General features: G+C 41.2%; 1 protein-coding gene across 1 annotated transcript; it reads right to left on the minus strand.

Moving 5' to 3' along the window:
- Positions 1–939: 939 nt before the first annotated feature.
- Positions 940–24,292, minus strand: scamp1 (secretory carrier membrane protein 1). The gene is made up of 9 exons (XM_012830023.3): positions 24,076–24,292; positions 15,515–15,592; positions 14,929–15,039; positions 13,977–14,088; positions 9,336–9,464; positions 6,272–6,431; positions 4,628–4,729; positions 3,834–3,951; positions 940–3,097 (listed from the first exon to the last, which is right to left on the minus strand). The coding sequence occupies exons 1-9, from the start codon at positions 24,130–24,132 to the stop codon at positions 2,933–2,935; spliced, it is 1,032 nt and encodes a 343-aa protein (XP_012685477.1). The 5' UTR covers positions 24,133–24,292; the 3' UTR covers positions 940–2,932.
- Positions 24,293–25,651: the final 1,359 nt, after the last annotated feature.

The following is a 25,651-nucleotide window of genomic DNA, read 5'->3' on the forward strand; positions in this document are numbered from 1 at the left end:
ATGAACTCATGAATATGAACTCGTTCATACAAAGTTGCACAGGCACCCTGAGAGTTTCTACCTTTTCCCATTATAATTGTATAACGAGGAGACTATAACATCAGCTAGATAACTAGCTATCATTTTATGTAAATGGAACTCTTCCATTTAAATCATTTAAGGTTATTACAAGTTTCCTTAGCTAGCATAACTAGGTAACCATAGCATCCAGCTCAAAGTGGATACGTTTGTCCTCACTGCCATTTGCTAACGGGTGGGTCGTTAGCAGCTGTTTTGTCACAAAAAAAAATGAAATGTGCAAGATTTTAGCTCTATTCTCCTTACAAAGTGCTAATTATTATTATTTTTCGAACTGTATATATCTTTAAAGTAGAAGATACAAGGTTTCTGGGGATGTTCTTTTTATGACGCTAGGACAAACTCGCGGAGCTTCAAAGGCATATTGACGACAATAACAAAAATTCGCACCAGTAGGAAATCCTCCTTGAAGGGGGGCGGCGAATTTGGCTACTGCACAGGGCGGCCAAAACCCCCGCTACGCCACTGTGTGGCGCCCCCATGAGGTTTCATAATCCGTCCATGGGCGAGGTATCTTACATTATTCTGGTGCCTGTGTGAGGCTGGTACCTATTGTACCTACAAGCCAGGTGATGCTGCAGTCTGAAAAGTGACGTGAGTGAGCATATCTCAGTTCTCATGAAGGTTTGTCCTACATTCACCAGTAAACATATCAATCGTGGTACGCCTGTGATATGTACCCAAGTTACACCCAACCATCACCCACACAATGGATCCCAAAGACCTTACCTCATCCTGTACGATTACTACCATTATTACATCACTACTTCCATTATTACATCACTACTTCCACCACTCACCCAGGTGAGAAAATATCCCACATCTGTAACATTGAAAACAGAGCGAACTATCACAAGGATGTGTACTTTAAATTTTATTTTGTGTTAATACAATAAATATACAAAACTCAAACTACTCGACATGCAACTGAATGAGAGACGAGAGTGCATTTATACAGTACAGCTCAGTTCAGGACAGGTGATCAATCAACAATTTTACAAAATATACAAACATCCCTTAAGGTTTTTCTTAAATTACTTCAGACTCCACAGTCACCAAATAATAAAAGGACCAACTGATTTTTCAGTGTCTTCTCAGTGTTTCAACTACATACTTTTACCATCGATTATTAAAATGCACAACTCAATGCCACAACTCATTGCAACACAGTTAACATCATGATATCAGCCTGCTGAAATTTTCCAGGTGATTCTTTGACTGAAAGCATTTCAAAAACAAACCAACAAACAAAAACAGAAGAGAAAAAAAAAACAGTAGGAACATATTAGGTGCAACTGGTGGAAATGTATTTATAAAAGAACAGCTCACTGTAGTTCAACACACAAGCACACACACAGACTATAAAGAAGTCAGAACTACTCTGAGAGAGACGGTGAAAACAAAACTCTGTAGGTCAATGAACAGGTGAAATGTCTGTCTTTCATCAACAGTGCGTAGCTGAGGGAAGGACACTCATTGAAAAGTAACATAATTCCTAAAAGAAAGGACCATCATTCACACATGCACAGACAAACGCGCAGCTTTAAGTCATTACCTGGAGCATTCATTTGAACAATTAATCTCATGAGATGGATGTGGCTGAGACCATTTCACAGGTCAGCTAGAATGAACTAATCCACTTGATTAAATTAAAAAGTTAAAGAATTAAAATCTACAGACTCTACAGCGGCAGCCCTGGCAGTGAAAAAGAAAAGAACCGTCTGAAGGTGAAATAAGGACCATAATACGCCTGGAAATGAGTTCATCTCTTTCCTCTCCTCTCTGACCGCCTGAGCACCACCTGAACAGCCATATATCACACACACACACACACACACACACGAGCACATATATGCCACCATGATTTCTTCATCAATAATGGAGTCTTGCCATGTGACAGAAAAGCATTTCAATGGAAAACATCCAGTTCTTGTTATAGAAGACAATATTATCAAATAATAATTTGAATCTTCAATATAAAGCTAGCGTCCTCATTTGTAAGAAAGCAGGCCAATGTCCATCACGTTCTGTCATGCATGTATAGAGTGTGTCCCCTTGGGAATGATTTTAGGGGGCATTTCTCTTCCTCGATTCAATTTTGCTCCCACTTTCTCTCGTCTGTTCTCATTCCAGGAAACTAAATACAAACAGACAAGCTTGGAGTTTCTCCATCACCTCTGCTAGGGTTCAGGTGAAATCTCAGTGGTGAACATATACATTTGTGTTTAGGCACCTGTAGTTTGTAGGGCCTGGCTCTGGGAACTAGGCTAAAAAGAGGGAATGACAACAGAAAGTCAATCTGGGAGAGGATATATATATATTTATATATTTATTTATTTTTAGGATGGAGGATTTAGTTTCGTTCTGTTTATAGCCCACACAATGTCTGACTGCAACAGCAACCGATGAAAAAGTGCAAGATGTGTCTGATAAGATACAAGATACACAGAGTGTGTATGATTGGGTGGGTGGGGTGGGGTGGGGCTTTATATTTATATTAACTTCCTGCATGCTGTTGAGAGCTTGTGGACAAGGGCATTGCTCAGGGGGGAGGAGAGGAAGATGGAACTGCTATCCAGACAGATAAAGAAAGCAAACATTCTGTTCATTCTCTCGCCATAGCACCGTGCATGCCTTCACACACACCCACACGTTTTAAAAGACAGAGGACCTGGGGGGGTGTGGTCGGACAGTCACTGGAGTGCACTGAGCCAATCAGGAGGCTGCTTACACTCATTTGCTGCATGGATGGGAGTGGCTTGAGGAGGCTGGCCAGGGCTTGTGAGTACAATTAGGTGGAACAGAGGATCAGAGCGTGGACAGAGAAAAGGACACTCCTCCCTCCGTGAGCCAATCAGTTGAAGGCTCCACGCGCAGCATTATTCGCAGCACTAGTTGCAGCAGTGGACGCGGCACTCGCAGCTGCCGTCTGGACAGTCTTGTTGGCCATGACGCCTGTGGCAAACTCCTGTTGGGCCTTTTCAAAGCTGGCCCCAGTTGTCCGGTACATGCCATGCACCTGCACACACACAGACAGGAGATACACAGAACACCAGAGTTAAGATATACAGGGAAAGACAGACAGTTAGATACTCAGAACACCAGAGTTAAGATATACAGGGAAAGACAGACAGACAGGAGAACAGAACACCAGAGTTAAGATATACAGGGGAAGTTTGTCCCTCTGTGTGTGCACCCTTATGTGTGGTAGTGTACTCAGGCGTGTGTGTGTGTGTGTGTGTGTGCACCCTTATGTGTGGTAGTGTACTCAGATGTGTGTGTGCACCCTTATGTGTGGTAGTGTACTCAGGTGTGTGTGTGTGTGTGCACCCTTATGTGTGGTAGTGTACTCAGATGTGCACCCTTATGTGTGGTAGTGTACTCAGATGTGCACCCTTATGTGTGGTAGTGTACTCAGGTGTGTGTGTGTGTGTGTGTGTGTGTGTGGTAGTGTACTCAGGTGTGTGTGTGTGTGTGTGTGTGTGTGTGGTAGTGTACTCAGATGTGTGTGTGTGTGTGGTAGTGTACTCAGGTGTGTGTGTGTGTGTGTGTGTGTGTGTGGTAGTGTACTCAGATGTGTGTGTGTGTGTGGTAGTGTACTCAGGTGTGTGTGTGTGTGTGTGTGGTAGTGTACTCAGGTGTGTGTGTGTGTGTGTGTGTGTGTGTGGTAGTGTACTCAGATGTGTGTGTGTGTGTGGTAGTGTACTCAGGTGTGTGTGTGTGTGTGGTAGTGTACTCAGGTGTGTGTGTATTACCTTTTTGAACATGATCAGGGACATGACTGCAGAGGCCGTGAAGAGCGCCGCGATGAGGATCATGATGATGCCCACAGGAATGCTTTTGTTGAGGCCAGTGAGAGACGAGATCCAGCCGCTACACACACACACACACACACACACACACACACACACACACACACACACACACACACACACACACACACACACACACACACACACACACACATATATTAGACCAGTGAGGGACGAGATCCAGCCGCTACAAAGCATGGATAATATTAGCACATTTAAAATCACTACAAAGCACGAACATATTAGCACATCAAAAAGAATTGGAGATGATTCAAAGTGCCGCGGTCATTTATGTGAACAATAATTCATTTATTGCTCAAGATTTAGAGCAGATGTTGAGAAAAAAAAAATGTAAAATCCTTACATATTACGTTTTAAAAAATTCAACTTTTGTATATAGAGCTACGAACTGACAGGAAGAACCAAGACATTTATAACTAATAATTAAAAGAGAAATACATAATGCTAATTATATGTTCCATGCCTTATGCTCCTATATCTCAATCTCAAATGCTTGTTCGCCATGTAAACAATTAACAATAATTGTAACAAAGACATGTATTGGATTACCGCCTATATAGCTATCAAAGAATGACTTTGATTTGGGCAAACTTATCACTTCAAAGGATTAAACTGCTGCTTTGCAGTCAGCTGTTGTTTGTTACGGCCATTCTTGCATATGTATTTGTGTATCCATGTCCAACACTGAGGGATCCTGTGCGCACACACACACTCACCTCGCTCCCCAGCCGGTTATACCGATGGCCTGAAGCACATGAACTCCAAACTGGCAGATGTACACGAAGAAGAAGACGAAGAAACGGAACGAGCTGTCACTCCTGGGTGTGTGAAAGACAAAGAGAGACAGAGGATACAGTCAGTGAGGACGGCCGATGGCGGTTTGATTCAACACCAATGACATGAGGTTCATGTTAGTCCTGTGAAACGGAACAAGGTGGTCTGTTCAGTAGGGATGGGAATCGAGAACCGGTTCTTGTTGAGAACCGGTCCCCAGTGGATCGATTCCTTTGGAATCGTTAGCCAAAGTCCTTAATGATTCCGCTATGAATTCCAGTGCCGTTTGCGCATGCGCGATGACATCACACCCACGCAGCCTTGTTTTGTTTATACCGAAGTCAACATGGCGTCCAGGCAGAGGCATTCAAAAGTGTGGTTATATTTCACGTGAACAGATGACCACAGGGCCACTTGCAGTGCTTGCAAAACGTCTATTTCGTCAAAAGGGGGAAATACTACCAATATGCAGAAACATTTGTCCACACAGCATGCAATAACTTTGCAGGAATGTCTCGTTTTTGATGCGCTACGGAGTGGCGATAAAGTTAATGAATCTCAACCAAGCAACAGCAGGGCGGCGAACATTAGCGCTTCATCTATTAATATCGAAGGTAAATTCCTCCAGACCCTGTCTATTGTGTTAGTGCCATTTGTTTCATTGTGTAAACCAGCTTTCACTATTTGTTTATGTCAGTTTTATTTTTTAGTTCAAGGTGAATGCACTTTAAAAAAAAAAAAAAAAAAAACAGCACTGTAATTGGAATGTTCAAATATTATTTAGCACAGCTAAAATATATATTAAATATAAAGTATATCAAGGACCCCTAAACTGCCACAAATTAGACCAGAGCGGGATCTCCATTTGATAAGATTCTTTTCCAGGCTCCCCCATCTGATGAGATTTTTGAGTTTAGACATTTTATTACAAAAATTGTATGAAACCCATTGCCAAAATCAGTCATACATTCTGTTACCTATGGTTGGAATTATAGTCAAAATAAATCATTTTTGCTATCTTCGAAACATGTAAGCAAAAACAAAACAAATATTTGTTGTCAGTGGAAGAAATTCCTACTGCTATGGTACATTAAAATCTGAAAAATTCAGATGAACAGATGAACTCCCAACTGCATTTATCATTTGTAATGGTTGAAGATGGGTTAAATCTGCACTCAGATTCTACAGGTGGAAGCTAGACACAGTTGGCTTGAGGGTACCTTTATTTAAATTGCCATATATATATATATATATATATATTTTTTTTTTTTTTAATTTTGGCATTGGGCTCTGAAACAGTAAAAACGTGGAGAAAAAATGAGTGGGGTCATGTGGTGATTTGGCATTGATTGACCCTAAAATCCTTTCAAAGTTTGATGGATGTATTTCCTGGTTTTGCGGGCGGTCACACTGATATTAAAGTAGGCAGCGGAGGAAAGGGAGCAACCAGTTATCATTTCAAATGTTTGGATTCATTGCATTCTTCTGTTTGCCCTGTTGGCCTACTTTCTGGGCTTGTGTGTTCTACTTCTAGGAGTCATGGCAGCAGTCATGCTAACGTGCTAATAAGTCTGGTATAAACTCACCTGAAGGCTCCATAAAGGGGTCTGTACCAACAGACGAAGGAGCAGGGCGTGAAGAGCATGAACCACAGCATGGACAGGCCAAAGTCGACTCCTCGCGACGGGTCCACACAGAACCACGCCAAGCAGCCAAAGATGTTAACAAACAGAGTTCCTGTGTGAACTGGAGGAGCAAGACACGAGCAAGATTAAAAAAGGGTCAGAAAGGGGAAAGAGGTTGCAAAGGTTAAAGGTGTAGTCTGTGAGTCTAATCTCAATGCACCGAGCCATAAACATTCCTAGACAATCCCCACGGTGCTTCAGGAGCGCAGAAAGGTGTGTCATTCATTCAATGAGCTCCAATATCAACAACCTTTCACAAAGACGAATTACGAACTGCATCTGCAAGAGCAAGTAGTCAAAATGTCTATTGTACAGTTTGGCAAGGAAGGTGATGTTCTGCAACTGCAAGTTCTATTTAACTTTTTTTTTTTCACTTAAATGTGCTGTCCATGATTCTAATCTAACTTTCTTTTTTTGCAAACTCAGCTAATTGCTCCTCATGGTCTTCAATCTGTGTGCACTAAAAAAAGAACTCGCGTTCGTAAATGTGAAACAGTGTCTTGGACCAAGGAATTGACAAATTCCAGCCAACTAACCCGTTGCTTTAGGTGCACGGAAGGGGGGGGGGGGGGTATAATTTGATTGGCTGTCGAGCATAGATATCAACATCGTTTTGCCTTAATCGCAGACTCTACCTTGGCTGAGTAAGCACTTCCCTGTCTCTGTAGGGTCAATAATGCATCCACTGGCTCCAATGCAAAAAGAAGTGGTGTTCGGGTAAGCGTCACATAAAGGTGGGCTAAAGTCTGGAGCTGTAATCCTGTAATCCCTGTAATCTGTCTCACATCATCATCACCCTGTAATCTGTCTCACATCATCATCACCCTGTAATCTGTCTCACATCATCATCCTGTAATCTGTCTCACATCATCACCCTGTAATCTGTAATCTGTCTCACATCATCATCACCCTGTAATCTGTCTCACATCATCATCACCCTGTAATCTGTAATCTGTCTCACATCATCATCACCCTGTAATCTGTCTCACATCATCATCACCCTGTAATCTGTAATCTGTCTCACATCATCATCACCCTGTAATCTGTCTCACATCATCACCCTGTAGGAGTGTCTACATCATTAAACTGTTTATTCTCCATCCAAAGGAAGCAGAAAGTTGCACTTCTTGTTTGCCCAATGGTTTGGAATTTGTTGTTGTCTATTTGTTGCAAATATTTCAGTCTGCAGACGACAAATCTTCCTCAATGAAGTGGCAGGACTTAACCACATGATATAGGATGATTGAGTTTAAAAATTATCCAATTTGGAACTGGAAATTAAAATGGGGTCTGGGCGGCTCTGTGAGGGCAATGTTTCTGCTGCTGCTTCTGTGATTCTCCTTATAAAGCTCACTGCAATTCGGTGATGGAGTGATGCAGTGAGGTTTAAAAAGGAGAAAATGTTTACAGATTCACACACACCTTTACAACATGGATCTGTGGAATGAAATGCTCTTAGTAGCTACGGATTGTATTCTCTGCGTGCCTCATGCACACAGTGAGCAACATGTTGTGCATATGACGCAGCTTTTTTGCCAGTGTCAAGAGCAACACGCTTTCACAAGCCACACTTAGACACTGGGTAGACGTCCACCCAGCCGACCATGACTGCATAGATGAGAACATTTCATTTGGGATTTGCAGGATGGAATCCCTGTGCCGTGCATATGTCTCAACCTTATCCGTAAATTCTGAATGTTATGTAGCCATCAAGATTTACATTGGTGCATCTCTCACTGATGAACTTACAGGGAAAGCTGTTTGGTGCTATGTAAAGAATATTTGAAGAATTGATGAGTGACCCGAGTAAACAGGCTTGCTAATGTCGGACACACAGACACACACACACACACACACACAACACACACACACACACAGACACACACACACCACACAGACACACAACACAGACACGCACACACACACACACACAGACACACAACACAGACACACACACACAGAATCCAGATTACAGTCAGCATGCAATTCTATTATAAATATTTAAACTAATGAATGAAGGCCCTGTGACTTAGTAAGGCCAGTACTTTTGTTCTAGAACCCCAGAGGCATAAATGCCGGGGTTTGGATGTTCCACTTTCTCACACGGGTGGCTGGCTACCCCCAGAGCACCACCCGAGGGGGAAGTCACCATTCCTCCGAGAAGAGACCATCACATGATGGTGTGTTTGCAACCCATTTGTTCGTCTTGAACACGAACAGCATGCAATGACTGAGATAGGCATCTGCCCGGATCTATAATTCATACACCATCTGAAATAGCTGGGGGGAGGGGCGGTATTGTTCCATCTTTTGATTCATGTGGTTTTGTGATTTTTGCTCTGAAAATTGATAGTTGTTGCCTTGTGAATGGTTTTATGATAAGCATTCCCGTATGAAACAGTTCGTAAATTTCATATATGTACATTTTTAAATAGTGTTTACAATAACGGTGTTAACACACACAATTAGGGCTCTTTTCATATAACTGTAACACAGAAACTAAATGTTTTATATATGTATATACAAGCTCTTTAACACAGATGTATCATGCAATTGTGATTCCTATGTTTTTTACAGACCTTTTCCATATGGGTGTATTCTTTAGATTGTTTATTTTCAAACATGCTAATTTGTACTTCTACGTTATCCTTTCTAATCGTGCTGAGGCAGCACGGCTCTTCAGCGCCACCTCTGGGCTGGAGTATAGTTTCTTCAGCCACAGCAACACGTCTGTCCAACAAGACCAGCACAGCTGGCTCAGAGTGGCAACTAAAAACAAGGCACAACTATCAGGTCTCAATGTCCAATCTGCCCACATCTGTTTCTGTGTCACCGTTACCCCTACCACAATACCCGGTAGCATGGATTCTGTTTCATTCTAATAACTTTTGACAGATTATACACCGATTGAACACAAAAGCAGGTAGAATGGCACACTGCTTTTTTGATTGACTCAAAGACTCACACATCCATAAGTAGTACATGATCTTGACAGTCTTCTGGAACTCCACGGGAATGTCCACGGAAATATCATGATAGAAGCAGGGACCCGCAGGGAACTTCTCAGGCAGGGGGGGCCAGTTGTTTTTTCTTCCTAGGGGGTGGGATGAGAATACAAACTATTGATTGTGACACATGACACATCTTACCAGTGACACTGAGAACTACAACAACAACAACAACAACAACAATAACAAAGATTCTAAAGCTTTTTTTACAAGGTAAAACGAAACATTGCCCAAAGTGAATTTGCAGCTTGATAATGTAACAGAACAGGCAACAGATATTTTACTTTTCTATGATCAGAGGTGTTACTAGCGTGTGATTTGATGATTATAGTACAGACTTAAGTTGAACTAGCCTTTGACATTTAGTCCTAATTAGTTAATTAGTCAGTTTGGGGGAAGTTGTCATAGTGACCAGGGTGTACGTTGTTGCCTGGCAGGAGACGGAGACGGAACTGGTAGAGTATATCACTAAGTCAGCAGATATTTACTTAGGTTCCCTTCTATGCGGGCAGAGAAAGAAAAGGCCAGTGTCAAAGTAGAGCCCGGTCATCAAACGTGTGAACAAAGACAGTCAGGGTTTGACTGGATGGAGTGGACACTGTTCTCCAGCGACAGTTTCAACACACAGACTGGAGTGTGCTTGCTGCCCAGGTCACCATGGACTTGGCACACAAATATTAAAACACGTACACCAACTCTATCCTGGGCCACATCAACAGGTGTGACAGTGTAACAACAAACAAGCAGATCAAAATATTCCCCAAGCAGGCGCTCTGGATGAACAGAGAGGTTGGCCTCCAGCTCAGTCTGATATCCAAGGCCAAACTCAAATACAACCAGTGCACTGAGGATTACTCCAACACCGCTGACCCCAGATGCATGTGGGAAGGAATTAAATCAATGACTGCTTTCATCCCATGACTGAGCTCAGCTGGCTTGGTCTGAGCATGTTCCTTTGTTCACTGCTATGCCTATGACACTCAACTATACCTGTCCATGATGTCAGATGAAAATCACATGATACTCAACTATACCTGTCCATGATGAAATAACAGCACTAGCTAAGCTTGAAACCTGCCTTAAATATGTCTATGGCGTAATCAAAGATTAGGCCACAGTACAGCCATTACCACAACGACTACACAACTTTTATTTCCATGTATTTCATTTGTTTTTCATATATACTAGCTGCGCATGATGCATGACATACAGATATATTTTAAAGATTCTAGAGCACAGCACTCAAGGATATATATTTGTCCCTTACTACATTTGTGAGCAGGGGTGTATGAAACAAAAGCAAACCACCATTCCATTATTGCATAAACTATATTTGCATATTGCTGTAACTTGTGTAATTGGTCACAAACGTCATATACATACAGTGGCATCCATAAGATGGGGCACTCCTGGGCAAAATGTCTGTTATTGTGAATAGCTACGCGAGTTAAAGATGACCCGATTTCCAAAAGGCATTAAGATGATCTCTTTTTTTCTATTTTAAGCAAGATTACTTTTTTATTTCTACTTTTTTCAAAGTAACAAAAAAGGATAAAGGAATACCTGGGCTGTAAAATGATTTGAAATTAACTGTAGGCCTAAAATCACACCCTGCTGCACTTATAGGTATATATTCTTTTAGCAGCTTATTTGATGATGGCTCACAAAAGAACGCTGGAGTTTCCAAATGCAGAGGGGGGACCCTACTCTTACATGCTGGGAATATTCAATTATTCCATCAAGGCCGAATGAAAACAAACAGCTGCTAGCCCTGCTCACTGAACAGCATATTCTGGTGAATGGACTGCTAGCCCTGCTCACTGAACAGCATATTCTGGTGAATGGACTGCTAGCCCTGCCCACTGAACAGCATATTCTGGTGAATGGACGGAGTCGAGTTGAACATGGGATAACAGAGGTGCATGAGGTGTCTGCTCCGGAGAGGAGAAAACAAGCTGGAAACTCTATTGCGTTAAGTTTATTTCTGTTGTCTGCTGTTTTTTACATGACTGCCACATTCCAGTGTTTGCATTTCTTTCCCTGCTCTATGCCTTAATGTGTTTGAATTGAACCCTTACTAAAGGTACTTTTTACAGGAAGCATCGCAGAGACTTGTGCATGACACTAAAACAACAACAAATGCTAACGACATAGCATGATTGTTCCATAAGTCATTTGAATTCGAAATTAACTTTTAATCTTCTTCTCTTCCCCACATAACAAGGCTGGAACAACCGCATACGCTACTGAATGGCGTGTTGATGGCTTTTGCAAATGTGGATGGTGAAGTTCTTAAAAGGTGAATTTTATAGGTGAATAGGTCTAATGTACGAAACTTAAATCATACATTTTTGTTCAATGTACTGTTTTAGGTTGCGTAACGAATGTTTTTCTCGTTCTCTCAAGACCTACTATGAAAGCATTATGATATTTTCCTCAGTAATTCTTAGGGTTTTTCCTCATTTGATATTTTTCCAGATCTGATGTTGAACGAGGACTCCATCTTGGATTGAAGGCCAATGTGGGTCATCTATCCTCTATCTCATTTCCCACACATAGTACACAATAGTCTACACTGTGTGGGAGGCTACAGAAAATACTGTATGCAGACCAGAATTACCTTGGGATTACCATGCATGTGAATGCTCACAAGTGATCAGTGTTTCCTTTATGCTCACTAAAAGCCTTTATGTTATATTACACTATATTGTTTTACATTATATCATAGGTCATGTGTAAGTGAACATTGATATATATTGCAAATGTATATGTTTAACTGTATTTCATGATTTTCTATTAAAAGTCATTGTGACATTCATTTCTGTTTGTCAGACAATCAATATAACCTACCTTGGAACACAACACCAACAGCAATAATAAGAATGATCATAAATAATCATAAAAAAACAACTAATCATATTTGAGGACACATGCAGGACCAATGGGGAGGGCCTAGAGGAGGGGCAAGACATTGTGCCACCAATCCAAGAGAAGATTATTGACCAAGAATACCAGGTGGCCCAATGGTGTGAAATCCAAATGTTCCCTTGCAAGCACCCCCAGGGGTTTTGTCACCATAGCAACTAATGGCTCCAGGCAGCCCCCCAAACCTGGTACACATCCAGGAGGGATGGGACTGTGCAACAGGACAGGAAACTCAGATACAACAAATTACCTATGGAGTATAGCTATCCCAGACACACCTCTTTTCAGGCAGAGTATATATAAAGCTTTGACATTTGCATCCCCTGGAATGTTCCTAATGATAACGGTCAAGCTATAGCCTTAACAATATAATAAGGTCTGAGACCTAAATGTTATCTAAGAACTCTCTTGGAGTGCCCAAAACTTTGCATTTTGCTCTTTTTTCCATTCTAAAACTGTACAAAACCCAAAAAATACACTAATAGTGCTTATAATGGTGAAAAGGTTTCATCTTTAACTTTATGCCTTTATACCTTAATGTTGTAGCTGATTTAAGGATTACCACCAAGTGGTGATTACTTCACCAAAAAATGAAAAATAGTTTTAAAAACCCTAATAAATGTCTTTTTTTTTTTCTTCCTTTGAAACATAAAATGTAGTTCACTCATCCTGCCACAGAGACGAGGCCGTTTTGAATTGGACAACTAGCATTCCATTCTGTGACACAGTGCCATCCTAGGTTAAGAGTCATTCTGTGACACAGTGCCATCCTAGGTTACAATGAATTTCTTTTAGATTGTCCTCCACTGCTCCACAACCTCCAATCTTCTCCATTTCACTTACTCACAGAACGTCTCCGCTCTGGCAGTTCAACTGACTCTTATGACATCTATGTCCTGCCTTGAAGCAAGGCCTAAATCATGCAATACAGTTATGTACGTTCTTGACTTGAATATGATTGACACAAGCCTCCAACCAATCACTACTTTCATTAACCTGTTATGTTTACTCGTTCGATCAGATAAAGCACTGGTTGCATCGACCATGACAGTGGTGACTAAAAAGAGCTGCGGTAACTTCAGACAGAGAGCAAAAAACATAACACAGCAAACACAATTCTTCCACGAGTAGCCAACAGTGGCTAAACAATATGTGCAGACTATACTTTGTTTCTTTACAGTCTTCTTTATCCTCGCCATCCTATTGAACGCAGAATCCAAAATGTTGTCACACAGCTGATTTGAAACACGCAGTGTCTCTCCAAATTTGCTCTGTCTAGCTAGCGTTCACCATTGTCAAGTTGGAGCTGAGATCATTTTGTTTTTAGCTTCCCCTCTCTTCTCCAGCTCCTGTTTGCATACAGAGCGCTGATGGGCTAGGGGAAAATCTAACAGGCTCCAGAGATGTTCTGTGCGTCTGAATGTACATAATGTTCTGTGGGTCTGAGTACCATAATACTGCGGTTTACTTGTGCATATTGAACCGTAGAGGGCATACCCAACAGTGTGTCAATATACAGTGTACCATTATATCCCTAGTATTAAAGTTGAGATAGATTATCTATGTTTGAAATGAACAGAATGCAATACAAAGCATTATAGACATTCCAACACAGTTTTCTAATAATAATATGTATAGTAGGTCTATATAGATGCTTGGAATCATGATCTGACCTCCTGAGGCACTAAGAGACTGCATCTCTCTCTCACGGCGGTCCAGCTCAGCAGCCTTCCTCTCCAGCTCCTCCTGCCTCTTGAGCAGTTCAGCCTGAGCTCGAGCCTGGTCCTAACACACACAAACACACACACACAAACACACACAAACACACACACAAACACAATCAGTCAAACATGCATTCACAGGGGCAAGAACAGAACTCACAGAACCAAACACAGTTACAGCTGCAGGCAGCGATAAGGGGACCAATCCCTCTAACAGGGCACAATCACCATGGGGACCAATCACCATGGGGACCAATCCCTCTAACAGGGCACAATCACCATGGGGACCAATCACCATGGGGACCAATCCCTCTAACAGGGCACAGTCACCATGGGGACCAATCACCATGGGGACCAATCCCTCTAACAGGGCACAATCACCATGGGGACCAATCACCATGGGGACCAATCACTGCATCAGGGCACAATCACCATGGGGACCAATCCCTCTAACAGGGCACAATCACCATGGGGACCAATCACTCCATCAGGAAATAATTCAGGCCGTTGTGCTACAACGTTTGTAAGTGTGTCATGGTGGAGACTAAAATAATTTGTGTGTCGATCATCAAAGTGATCCTCCTCTCATGGTGCACGTATCTCAATACGAGTAAGGCCTACAGTCAATTAGACAGATCTGCCATTGCTGCATAACCTTTAAGTCAACAGACTGGTCCCTTTTTATACAGTTGGCATCAGGCCAGGAACTTCATAATTTTAGGGGCAAGGCCACCTGGCCTTTGGTGTGGCATTCTTTTGGAGGGCACTAAGGCCACATGAAAGGGCATCGAGGAGGGTCACGTTTTCAAAAACATGATATTTATTACTTCATTTGACGAATGAATGTTACTGAATGTCTAAATGCATTAAATGCCCTTTCCTCTGGCCCTTCCTTGGCACGTACCTGTGTCTGCTGGGGTTGGGAGTAGGCGGGCGGCTCCTCCGTGGGCTTCATGATGGCTGGCTGCGTGTTGGCGGAGGGAGGCACTGCTTTGGGGACGGAGTTGGGTGGACCCTTCAACAACAGAAGAGGATTTTTTTTGAGAATCTTTAAATAGTGGCATATAGTGTGATTGTGAGGCACTGCTTTGGGGATGGAGTTGGGTGGACCCTTCAACAACAGAAGAGGCTTTTTTTTTAGAATTTTTAAATAGTGGCATATAGTGTGATTGTGAGGCACTGCTTTGGGGATGGAGTTGGGTGGACCCTTCAACAACAGAAGAGGCTTTTTTTTTAGAATTTTTAAATAGTGGCATATAGTGTGGTTGTTTTAGAGCTACGAGTTAAGACATGGACTGAAATTCTGCTGTATGATTAGCAGAAAAACTTCTCTACTCATACATTCTTATGCGTTAAAAGTCATTTTCTCTTAACGACAGACACTGGAAACAACATCACACCTGGCCAGTTCAGCCTATTAACCTGGAAGCTGGGAATGTGTGTGTGTGTGTGTGAGAGTGAGAGTGAGAGTGAGAACAAGCAAGACTCACCGGCTTTGTATCTGTGAAGGGGTTATATTCCTCCAACCCAGGGGGGGCATTTTGTGTTACTTGTGTCACTGAAGGATCCTGTTAATTAATTAATTAAATTAATTAATTACATAGTAATGGAAGTGGAATTCAGTTTTTTTAGTAATACTGCATCCTTCAACCTAACATAGCTACATCAACACATTAGCTAACACAGCTACATCAACAGATTAGCTAGCAAGCAAACAGGTTTGTTTTTCACTCGACAGAAGTTAGCGCAACACACCTCTCCCCTCACAGTAAATCGAATAATTCTTCATCACTACAGCAAGAGGAAAGCGGTTTACTTTGACACGGATGCTTGCCCCATAGGATTACATTGTATAGTTGTTTTGCGGTTGCCGGTCATAAACACAATACTTGACCGATTTGAATCGCTTTTGTCCCAAGTAACAATTTGGACCCCAAAACACAGGAAAATAGGGCCCAGGTTAAAAACATAGCAGAGGTCTCCTTTACGGATTGTAACTGTAACCCAAGTGACATTCAGTGCCTTGTAAACTCTTGTATCATCCACTGACTTATGCCTTTCAATAACCTTTTCGCAGAGTTGCTACGAGGTGAGGCAATTTAAACGGGGTGAATACTTATTTTAGTTATATATTTTACTTATATCAGTTATTTTGTGTTATATATTTTGTATTAATTTAGATGACTTTGCAGAGATCTGTTTTCACTTTGACACTGACATTGAGTCAGAAAAGCACAATTAACTTGACCATGATTCAATGTAGTAAAACGAAGGCGGCCCAGGACCAGGGCGATGTCCATAAGGGCGATGTCCATAAGGGCGATTGGGGCGACGCACTGCTTACGGGAAAAGGAAATCTTTTTTCTGTTGGATTCTACCACTAGACCCTTTGATCTGTCTCTGAATGTCATTGTCCAATCAGGCAACAGTCAGGCACCAGTCAGGCAAAAGTCGTGCTTCAAATGGCCCTTCCCCTTTTTTGGGCGATTTTGGGCGAAATGGAAATCGCCCCAGACCTCTCTCATTGACTCTCATGTTAAATCCATCTCTCAATGCATTCTCTATAGCTTCCGGGAGGGCTCGCCCCTCCATGCTTTTGTCATACGTAAGAGGACGTATAAGCGTATAAGAACGTCATACGGCTTCGGTCAAGGCATATTCTGTCAAGATGGCTAACGTTCAGTGCAACAACTCGATTCGCTCTTTGAAAGAAACTCCTTTTTAGTCGCCGCACTAATGAAGATAAATTGACAACAAAACCATTAGGACTTCCTAGACCAAATGTATCTATTCAACTGGTGTCCACAAAGGGGGGGAAATCCTACATCCAAGAATTGGAATGAAAGAAAATTGTGGCTAGCAGGCTGTGAAGTGGCTAACACAGTCTGTATGTCTATATACCACTGTCACTTTTCATAGGTTTCATAGTGTGAATGTTCGCTTCTTGCACTCACACTGAGTTATTTTCTATGTGATGACTTTTTTGCTTTTGTAAGCCAATACTTTCAAGATCAGTCAATAAATATAGTTGGTTTTGACTTATATGTTGCCCCCTTCTTTATGTTGTTACTGGACATATCATGTGTAAGCTACGTTACATCGTAGAACATTTGAGACATGTGGATAATGAAAAAGTGGGATAATTTATTGTGGAGCCACATCATGTTTGCTTATGAAGGCTCCTGGATGCAACTTTCTTCCATAGCTTTCCACCTGTAACTAGCTACTCTATGTAGCTAGAGGGGAAATATTTCTGTTGTGTGCTGCCATCTAGTGGACAAAAAGGTATCGCTGTATGAGTTAATCTGCTAACAACAAATTGATACAATTGTCTTGCTTAATGGTCCTACTGAATGGGTCGCCTTAATCATTATCAAAATGAAATTGTGATGTCTGCTTTGTGCTGATGGACTGATGCTGGTAGGCTACAGTAAAATAGGCTAGCGCTACCTTATTTTACCCCCGGCCTGTATTCGGGGCCCGGCCTTCATTTGTCCGTATCGACCACGCCCCCGGCTACTATCTGAAGCCCGGCCTCTAATTGAATCCCGGTCTTTATTTGAGGATTTACGGTACTCATATTACATGCCCCAAATTACATTTACATACCATTTTAATTAGATGAAGCAGTTCTATACAATTAGGGCCAATGATTTTCCGCGATAACGGAAAACGGACGGAATTCGCGGAATGAACACTTTGAAACGGAATTGCACCTTTGAAACGGAAACATCATTTTGTTCATACAAATCGCCCAAATTCCCCTGTATTTTGGGCTGCAAGGCTATATTTCTTTCAAATAAACACAACAACGATTGCAACGATGAACAAACATTAATTAAAGAACAAAACCACTGAGAAAATGTCACGTCTGCGCTGAACTCTGCTCCGGCCACGCCCCCCTTTTCAACGGTTGACCCACAGATCTGTGCTAAAGCCACATTCAGTCACATTCACGCGCTCGTCTTCCCAATCGCATTTAAAACAAAAAATGTTTAGTGTTCTGTTCTGTTCTGTTGATGGCTGGCAAACAACAATCTAAGAAGGGCACGTATTATTCACTCATTTTAAGCCATCAATCTACCTCAGGGTGAACAAAATGAGCTGAAACGGAAAAAAAACGGAATTCACCAAATGTGAAACGGAAAATGCATTTTTTTTTAAACGGAAAATCATTGGCCCTATACAATGATGTAAGATTGATCATTTCAGAATTTTCACTTTGTGATGGGTGTGAAAATGTAGGATATGCAATTAGAATGTTGTCAGAATTCCTATCGAAACCCATTCTCCTCGATTAATTAAAGGTATGATGAAAAGTTTCAAATGAAGACAGACACAACACAAGACTATGCCCTATTACTTACAGTCCTGTAGTGATCGCCAACTATTGATGACTATGTCCACAATGTGGAAGTAAGATGTTCATGTATGAAGCTTCATGTATGTATTTCATTTTCCTCACAACAGGCTGACACAGCTTTTATGTCTAAAACAGAATAGTTTGTCCTTAACGTAGTTAGTCTAGTAGGGTTGAAAGAAGACCCCACCCCACACACACAGAGGAATGGGATCTCTGCAGCTCAGTTTACTGAACACAGAACAGAGCTCTCTCTCTCTCTCTCTCTCTCTCTCTCTCTCTCTCTCTCTCTCTCTCTCTCTCACTTTGCAACTTGAGACCTGGCTTACATGGGTAACAGATACACACTATAGAATACAAGTAGTGCACACCAAGTTGCAAATGATTATACAATACTTAATTAATAATAAAAACTATTACTTTTTTTCAAGTTTAAGAATTACGTTCCAAAATAAAAAAAATTCCATGGACTTCACAGAGTTGGGGTAGCAGAACTGAATAAACTTGAGGTGTAACAGCCACTGTGCTTCTACGTGTCCTGGCCCCATTACCACCTTGCATGTGCATTCATTTCAGCTACCCGAACGCCGTCTCATCCAATATCCTTTCCCAAGTCAAGTAACACCAAACAATGCCAATGCCAGGGAGCCTAAAGCATTTAGATCTTTAAAACATGCTCACACTTCATGGCAAACTCATGGTCCAACAGGTAACGCATGAAAACAACAGATGGGCACATTGGCCTGCCACATGGTCTATTACTTAGTGATGTCTCTGGTAGAAGTCATAGATATTGGCTTGTGTGATTTGCTGGCAGGGGGTATGTTCTGGCTACTAAGGCTACCTTCATGTTGAAGCATACCGTAAATCCTCAAATAAAGATCGGGATTCAATTAGAGGCCGGGCTTCAGATAGTAGCCGGGGGCGTGGTCGATACGAACAAATAAAGGCCCGGGCCCCGAATACAAGCCGGGGGTAAAAAAAGGTACCGGTAGCATATTGTATCAAACCACGGAAGTGTGGAATATTTGTTATGGCACAATGTGAAAATGCAATGTGAAAATGGCACGGGCTTTATGCCCTGGTACAAGTTATCACGAAGGGACTAGGGCTGAACGATTTGGGAAAATAATCTAATTGCGATTTTTCCCCAAAATATTGCGATTGCGATTTAATATGCGATTTTTTTTATTTGATCCAAATTTTTTCCCCAACAAATCGTAATGAATGATTTAAATATGACCAACACAATATTAGATACATTTAGTATAAAATATTATTTCCCACATTTTACATTTTTATTTAACTGCTCATTACAGAATCAAGAACAACAAATCGGTGGCTTTGCCACTGTGCATTTAAGTAATTTAAACACAGTCATTGTAAGAATAAACACAAGGCATGCACTTTTTAAACACTGTGTGCAAAATGTACCATCTTTTTTTTTAGACCACGTTTTTAATCGCGAACGTTGCGGTTAGAAAATCGCGTTCTATCATATCGCGATTAAATCGCAAATGCAATTAATCGTTCAGCCCTAGAAGGGACTGTGCTACCGTCACACACCTGTATAAACTCAGTCCCAACACAGAACAACGACATGCAATGAGAACAGTAAGGAACATTGTTAAGGAACATCGTTGAGCGCTAGTGCATCACATAGAGGAAAGTATGTGCCCGCCGCACGGCATTATGGGGCGACTATGCCGGCACGTTACAATATTTTACTGTAGCCTACCAGAATCAGTCCATCAGCACAAAGCAGACATCACAATTTAATTGAATGCATTTCATAAATACATGTTCTCCTCATGTTGGCTAATTTCATGGCTGTTTGCAATAAAAAAAAAAAGAAATGTTTCAGCCTACAAGGCGAATTTGTTATTATACAGTTACTTGCCTAAACGATAGAAGACATTCCTCCAAAATACCTGTTTTTAATGATTTTGTTGCCGTTTCTGATTTCCGCTAAGAAAAAAATGTTCTTCAGGCTAATAGAACTTTAGCGTTCCAGGTGTTGCGTAGCAACCCATTACTTGCTGACTTCAAGTTACAATGACTTTCCGCTACCTTAAATGACCGGACTTCTTGCGGAATTATATGAAAGATGCGAATTAGAAATGCCAATGACAGCGGTCATTAACTTTTCGCAGTGGTGAATATCAAGAAATGACAGACCTGCTAACGTTGGGGTGCCCCATTCAAATCAACGGAACTTTTTTGAACATTCTGAAGAGCCGTAAGAAATAAAGGCCTGCCCCTAATACAAGCCTGCCCCAAATACAGGCCGGTGCGCTGTGCAGCCTAAGTAAATAAAAACCCCGGACACTATTTGAGGATTTACGGTATTTGCATTAACGCTACTGCTATGGCTAATGCATTAACGCTACTGCTATGGCTAAAGCATTAACTTTGACAGTCATTTCATCTTTACAACAGCAATCAGAGCAGTATCTTGCAATAAAAGTATGAAAACTACTATTTAATTAACCTTCTCAATGTACATGTACAGGGCTCAAAGATATTTTCTTGAAATAAACACAACAACGGCTATTGTGTCATGTAATGTCTCCATGTACACTCAACGACTGAGTGTCACGCGTATAGCATGTATAGCGCGTATAGCTTTCATTGAACTCCAGACAATCTGCGGCCTTTGCAGGGGTGCCAATATTTTTACCATAACTGTTTTAGCAAAATCAAGCAGAAGGCTCTATTAACTGTAGACATGCAGATTGAGCTAGCTTGCTTGCTAGCTAGCTAACGTCGGCTAGAAAGGCAAGCCATGTAATGGTTTCCTCCATGCCTTACTCTTGCGGATCTCATTTCTTCATTGGTTATATTCCTGACTTGCAAAACCAAAATATGTCATTTAGCCTTATTATTTGTTATACAGTGAAATAACAATGCTTTGAATCGAAGATTTCCTACAAAGCCTTCAAAGACCAAAATGTAATCACATGTTATTCATCAATTTAATCTGCTAAAGACCACTTCATATTCTAAACCTCCTGGAAGTCCTCCTTCTTGGTTTAAAGGTCAGAAACGTTCATACCAAGCATGGACTAGAACCTGCCAATACCTAGGCAAGATAGTCGTCAATAAAAGATTAGCCAATCACTGGACAGGTTCAGCCTTTCTTACTGTCAGATAAAAGCAGATTGCAAAGAAAATTACTTAATTTATCCAGATTTCAGTGCTTTATAGAAAAGGTATATTTGTCGGGCTATTATAAAGTATATCTGGATATGGTTAAAAAATAAATAAAAACAAAATATTCCTTTTCTTTAGCATAAGTCTATAAGATGTATACCTGGGCTATCATGTCCTTGCTGTGTGCTAGGATATCCTTCTGGGGTTTCAGGGAGGATGGGAGAGGGGTACCAACTCTAAACTCTAAAACTCTCTGATAAGAGTGCTCAATGCACAAATGCTCATGTACTTGCTGGCAACTTTGGAGAGCAGAGGAAATCTACCCTGGTTGTCGTGCCATCAGGCAAGTGGATCTGCATTGAAGTCTATGGGCCCCTCTTGTAGGTAGCGCACAAGGGTCTCAAAGAGTCTTTTTTTTTGCTGCAAGTGACACCACCACCTGCGCAGAGGACTCTTCGTCTACAACCGCTGATGCATTGCATCTCTTCGGTGAGTGTGTATTTTCGCTATCTAAGTCATTGGTACAGATCCGAATCGGCACACTTTGGAACCCCGATTCAAAAGTATGCGGATTCAGTGACCCAATCCGCCCTGTTCGTGTGAGCGAAAGGTCGATCCGTAGACATTTCTCTCCGGATTCAGGCAATCTAGTGTTCGTGTGAAGTGTGTAAAATAGTGTAAAATAGGTTGCTATGCTGTTGATTACCCCATAGATTATAAGCTCCGCAACTCAAAATAGCCAAACTAAGATAAAGTTTGACCAAGGTCTCTCTCTCTCAAAAATATTTGAGATGCTACTCTATCGTACTGCAGCCGGCAATATCAGACCAAAGCAATCTAATTTGGTAAACGTGAGCAAACCTTTAAAAAAAAAATTCTCTCTATACCATCATTAAAATAAATCCCATTCAATGGACAAAGAACTTTTATTGTTCCTTTTTTATTATTCCAGGAATGCAGTGTAATTGCATCTTCTATGCATTATAATTTGATCCATCGCATGTTTGAATTTGGACTACAGCATTTAAAGAAACAAACTGTACCAGAAACATCAACGCATCCAGATATACCGTTAGGACTATGTCAAAGTATTGGTTAGTTTGTAGGCCGTCAGTTTGCGGGCTAAGATGATGACTAAGGGGTGTTAGCTAAGTGTTTACTCCAAGTTGCAATATGTACTTCCGCCTTTACAGTGCTAGAAGAAAATGATGTGTGTGTGTCTTTGTTTTCTCTGTGACAATAAATCATTCAACAAACATAGACAATTGTGTTTAAAGGTGGGATCAGAAATAGGCTATTAGGTGAAGACTTAATACGATATATTAACACTAAAACAAATGTAGACAATTATCTACTTTTGGTCCATTTCCCTTTACATCCAGTTGCGCTTCTTGCTTCTAGAGATTATGTGAAAAGACAAGGGAGGAACATGAGAATTCATGGAAACAAAATCAGGGCTGCCTCCGACAAAACGTACAACGTTTAACACCTTGTTGTGTTAGGCAAGCGCAGCTGAGAAGTCCATTCTTTTTGAAGAATTTTTGGATCCTGATGAAATCGGTTTAAATGGGTGTGTCATTTTTTCAGCAACTTTGTATTCTCATCTTCCATTTTCAAAGAACTTTAGTTGGATCCATTGTGCATACTGCCTTTTTAATACGATGGGGTTACTATACACAATTCTACACACCTCGGCCACACCCACTACACGAGACAAATATTTCCCACTGCACAACGTTTCGAGGAAACACGTCGTTCAATCCGGAAACCGTAGAAAACGGTGCACATCGTTTTAAGATCGAACATACCCCAGGTGCTTCACCGGAAACCAGTTTGCAGTACAAGCTAACTGGACTATTGGGCTATCTAGATGACAAGCCGGAGTAACATTAGATAGATGCCTTGCCAACAGAGCAACAAACGAATGACCTGTTAAAACTTAGATTTAACCCACCAAGTTAAAGACCAAATATAATATGGACACGGAATGAACAATATCAATTTCCCTAACCCTTTTTGGGCTAACGTTACAGGCACAAACTAGCGAAGCAACGTTAAGCTGTCAAACTAACAGTGCTTTACATGCCATCACTTACTTATTTGTATGCGATCACTTTCCACCTAGATGGTTTAATGTAATAAATCGCGTATCCGGATCAGACAGTATCAAGGAAACGGATGCATATGTATTATAAACGGTACTGTAGCGTTGTTAGCTAACGTTCGATTTCAAAGTGAGGTAACGTTAGCTAGCGGACATAGCTAGTTAACGGAGCCTTCAGACGCCTGACAAGTCACCTGCTTGTTAATATTGCCAACGTGTCAATCAGTCCTCTAAAACAAATAAAAAACGTAACTATCACTGCATTAACTACAACACGTAAATCCAGCTGGATCAAAACAGAATAACTCCATCCTCTTACTAGTTAGCCAATATACCGCTCAGAAAGCTAACGGGGAGCTAACAGCCGTAGGACAGGCTTTACGTTTGATAGCTAGCTAACTTATCGACCATGACACAAAAATTCTATAACTCACCTGAAAGGGATTGCTGAAGTCGGGATCTGCAAATGGGTTGCTGTCAAAATCCGACATTCTAACGTCAACGTAAACTACTTCCTAAATTTTCGACCGGCTGACAACACACAGCCTAACCGTTAACCTTACCCCAAAACTGTTCTGCCAAAGCTTCAGGTTTCTTTCAGCTTCAGCTGCAAAATGGCAGGATCGGAAGTGATGTTTGCCCTCGATAATTACACTTCATCGAATCACTTGTAAGCTGCGCAGCAACTTCATTTGTCTTCATACCTCTATTTCAGACATTACGAATACAATTCACTTTATTCGTATTATCTTGAGTGGAAAGCGTGTTGTCTATCACGCCACAAAATAGGCGCATGGAAACATTTAAATCCATGGTCTGTAGGTCTGTGAATAACTACTTTTCCCTTTTCCTTGTGCATTTGTGGTCTTTCCCTGCCTAAATGTATGGCTATATAAACTATAAATTATTGCATGACGATCTGCAGTGTGCGTGTGGCCACTATACTCTATATATAGTTTGTATAAATAATATTGGATACGCAGCCTACAGATATCACATTTGCCTGAATTTGTTATGATGGTCTTAACCAGATGACAATGCAAAACCCTAGTAGATTAGCCAAAACTTTTGTAAATAGCACATTTTTGTAAACAGCATTTTGCATGCAATACTTCAAACTCACGTTGAGGATACATGGTTGAGAGAAAGGTATGTGGTTCTAGGTAGTGCCTCATCCTACTGAGGGTGTAGGTTGTCCTATTCACTGTAGGTACACAACATAAAGAAAAGCATGCCCTACTTGACTACCCAACTCTTAGTACAATTGTGTATCTCTTAGATTGACCATTGCAATGCTCTACGGGCTGGTTTACCAGCATGCACGGTGAAACCACAGAACATGGTGGCGAGTCTCATTCCAAACAACCAAAACACTCCACTGCTCATTAACCTTTAACCTTTAACATTATTAACACTAACCTCTACTGGCTTCTCATGGACACTCAAATTAAATTCAAGTTCCTAATGCTTGCCTCCAGAGTGACTACTGGGTCTGCCTACAGTGCTGTGAAAGAGTATTTGCCCCCTTTCCGATTTCTTCTATTTTAGCTTATTCCTCACATTTAAATGTTTCAGATCATTCAACTAATTATAATATTAGACAAAGACAACGTGAGTAAACGCAAAATGCAGCTTTTAAATGATCATTTCATTTATTGAAGGTAAAGAGTTATTCAAAAACTACATCACCCATGTGAAAAAGTAATTGCCCCCTTAAACCTAATAACTGGTTGTTCCACCCTTGGCAGCAACAACTGCATTCAAACGTTTGCAATAACTGGCAAAGAGTCTTTTACATCGCTGTGGAGGAATTTTGGCTCACTCTTTGCAGAATTGTTTTAATTCAGCCACATTAGAGGGTTTTCGAGCATGAACTGCCTGTTTAAGGTCATGCCACAGCATCTCAATCAGATTTTAAGTCAGGACTGACTAGGCCACTCCATAACCTTTATATTCTTTCTTTTGAGCCATTCGGAGGTGGACTTGCTTGTATGCTTTGAATCATTGTCC

Source organism: Clupea harengus, chromosome 12 (assembly GCF_900700415.2).
Source record: "Clupea harengus chromosome 12, Ch_v2.0.2, whole genome shotgun sequence".
Lineage (NCBI taxonomy): Eukaryota > Metazoa > Chordata > Actinopteri > Clupeiformes > Clupeidae > Clupea > Clupea harengus.

What these genes read in the sequence shown, in the direction of transcription:
- scamp1 (XM_012830023.3), bottom strand. Translation starts at nt 24,132, where the DNA reads ATGTCGGATTTTGACAGCAACCCATTTGCAGATCCCGACTTCAGCAAT. An exon ending in GTCTCTTAGTGCCTCAGGAG is followed by an intron (nt 9,465 to 13,976) that starts GTCAGATCATGA and finishes CCCACCCCCTAG; the next exon opens with GAAGAAAAAACAACTGGCCC. An exon ending in CATGTACTACTTATGGATGT is followed by an intron (nt 6,432 to 9,335) that starts GTGAGTCTTTGA and finishes TTGCTCCTCCAG; the next exon opens with TTCACACAGGAACTCTGTTT.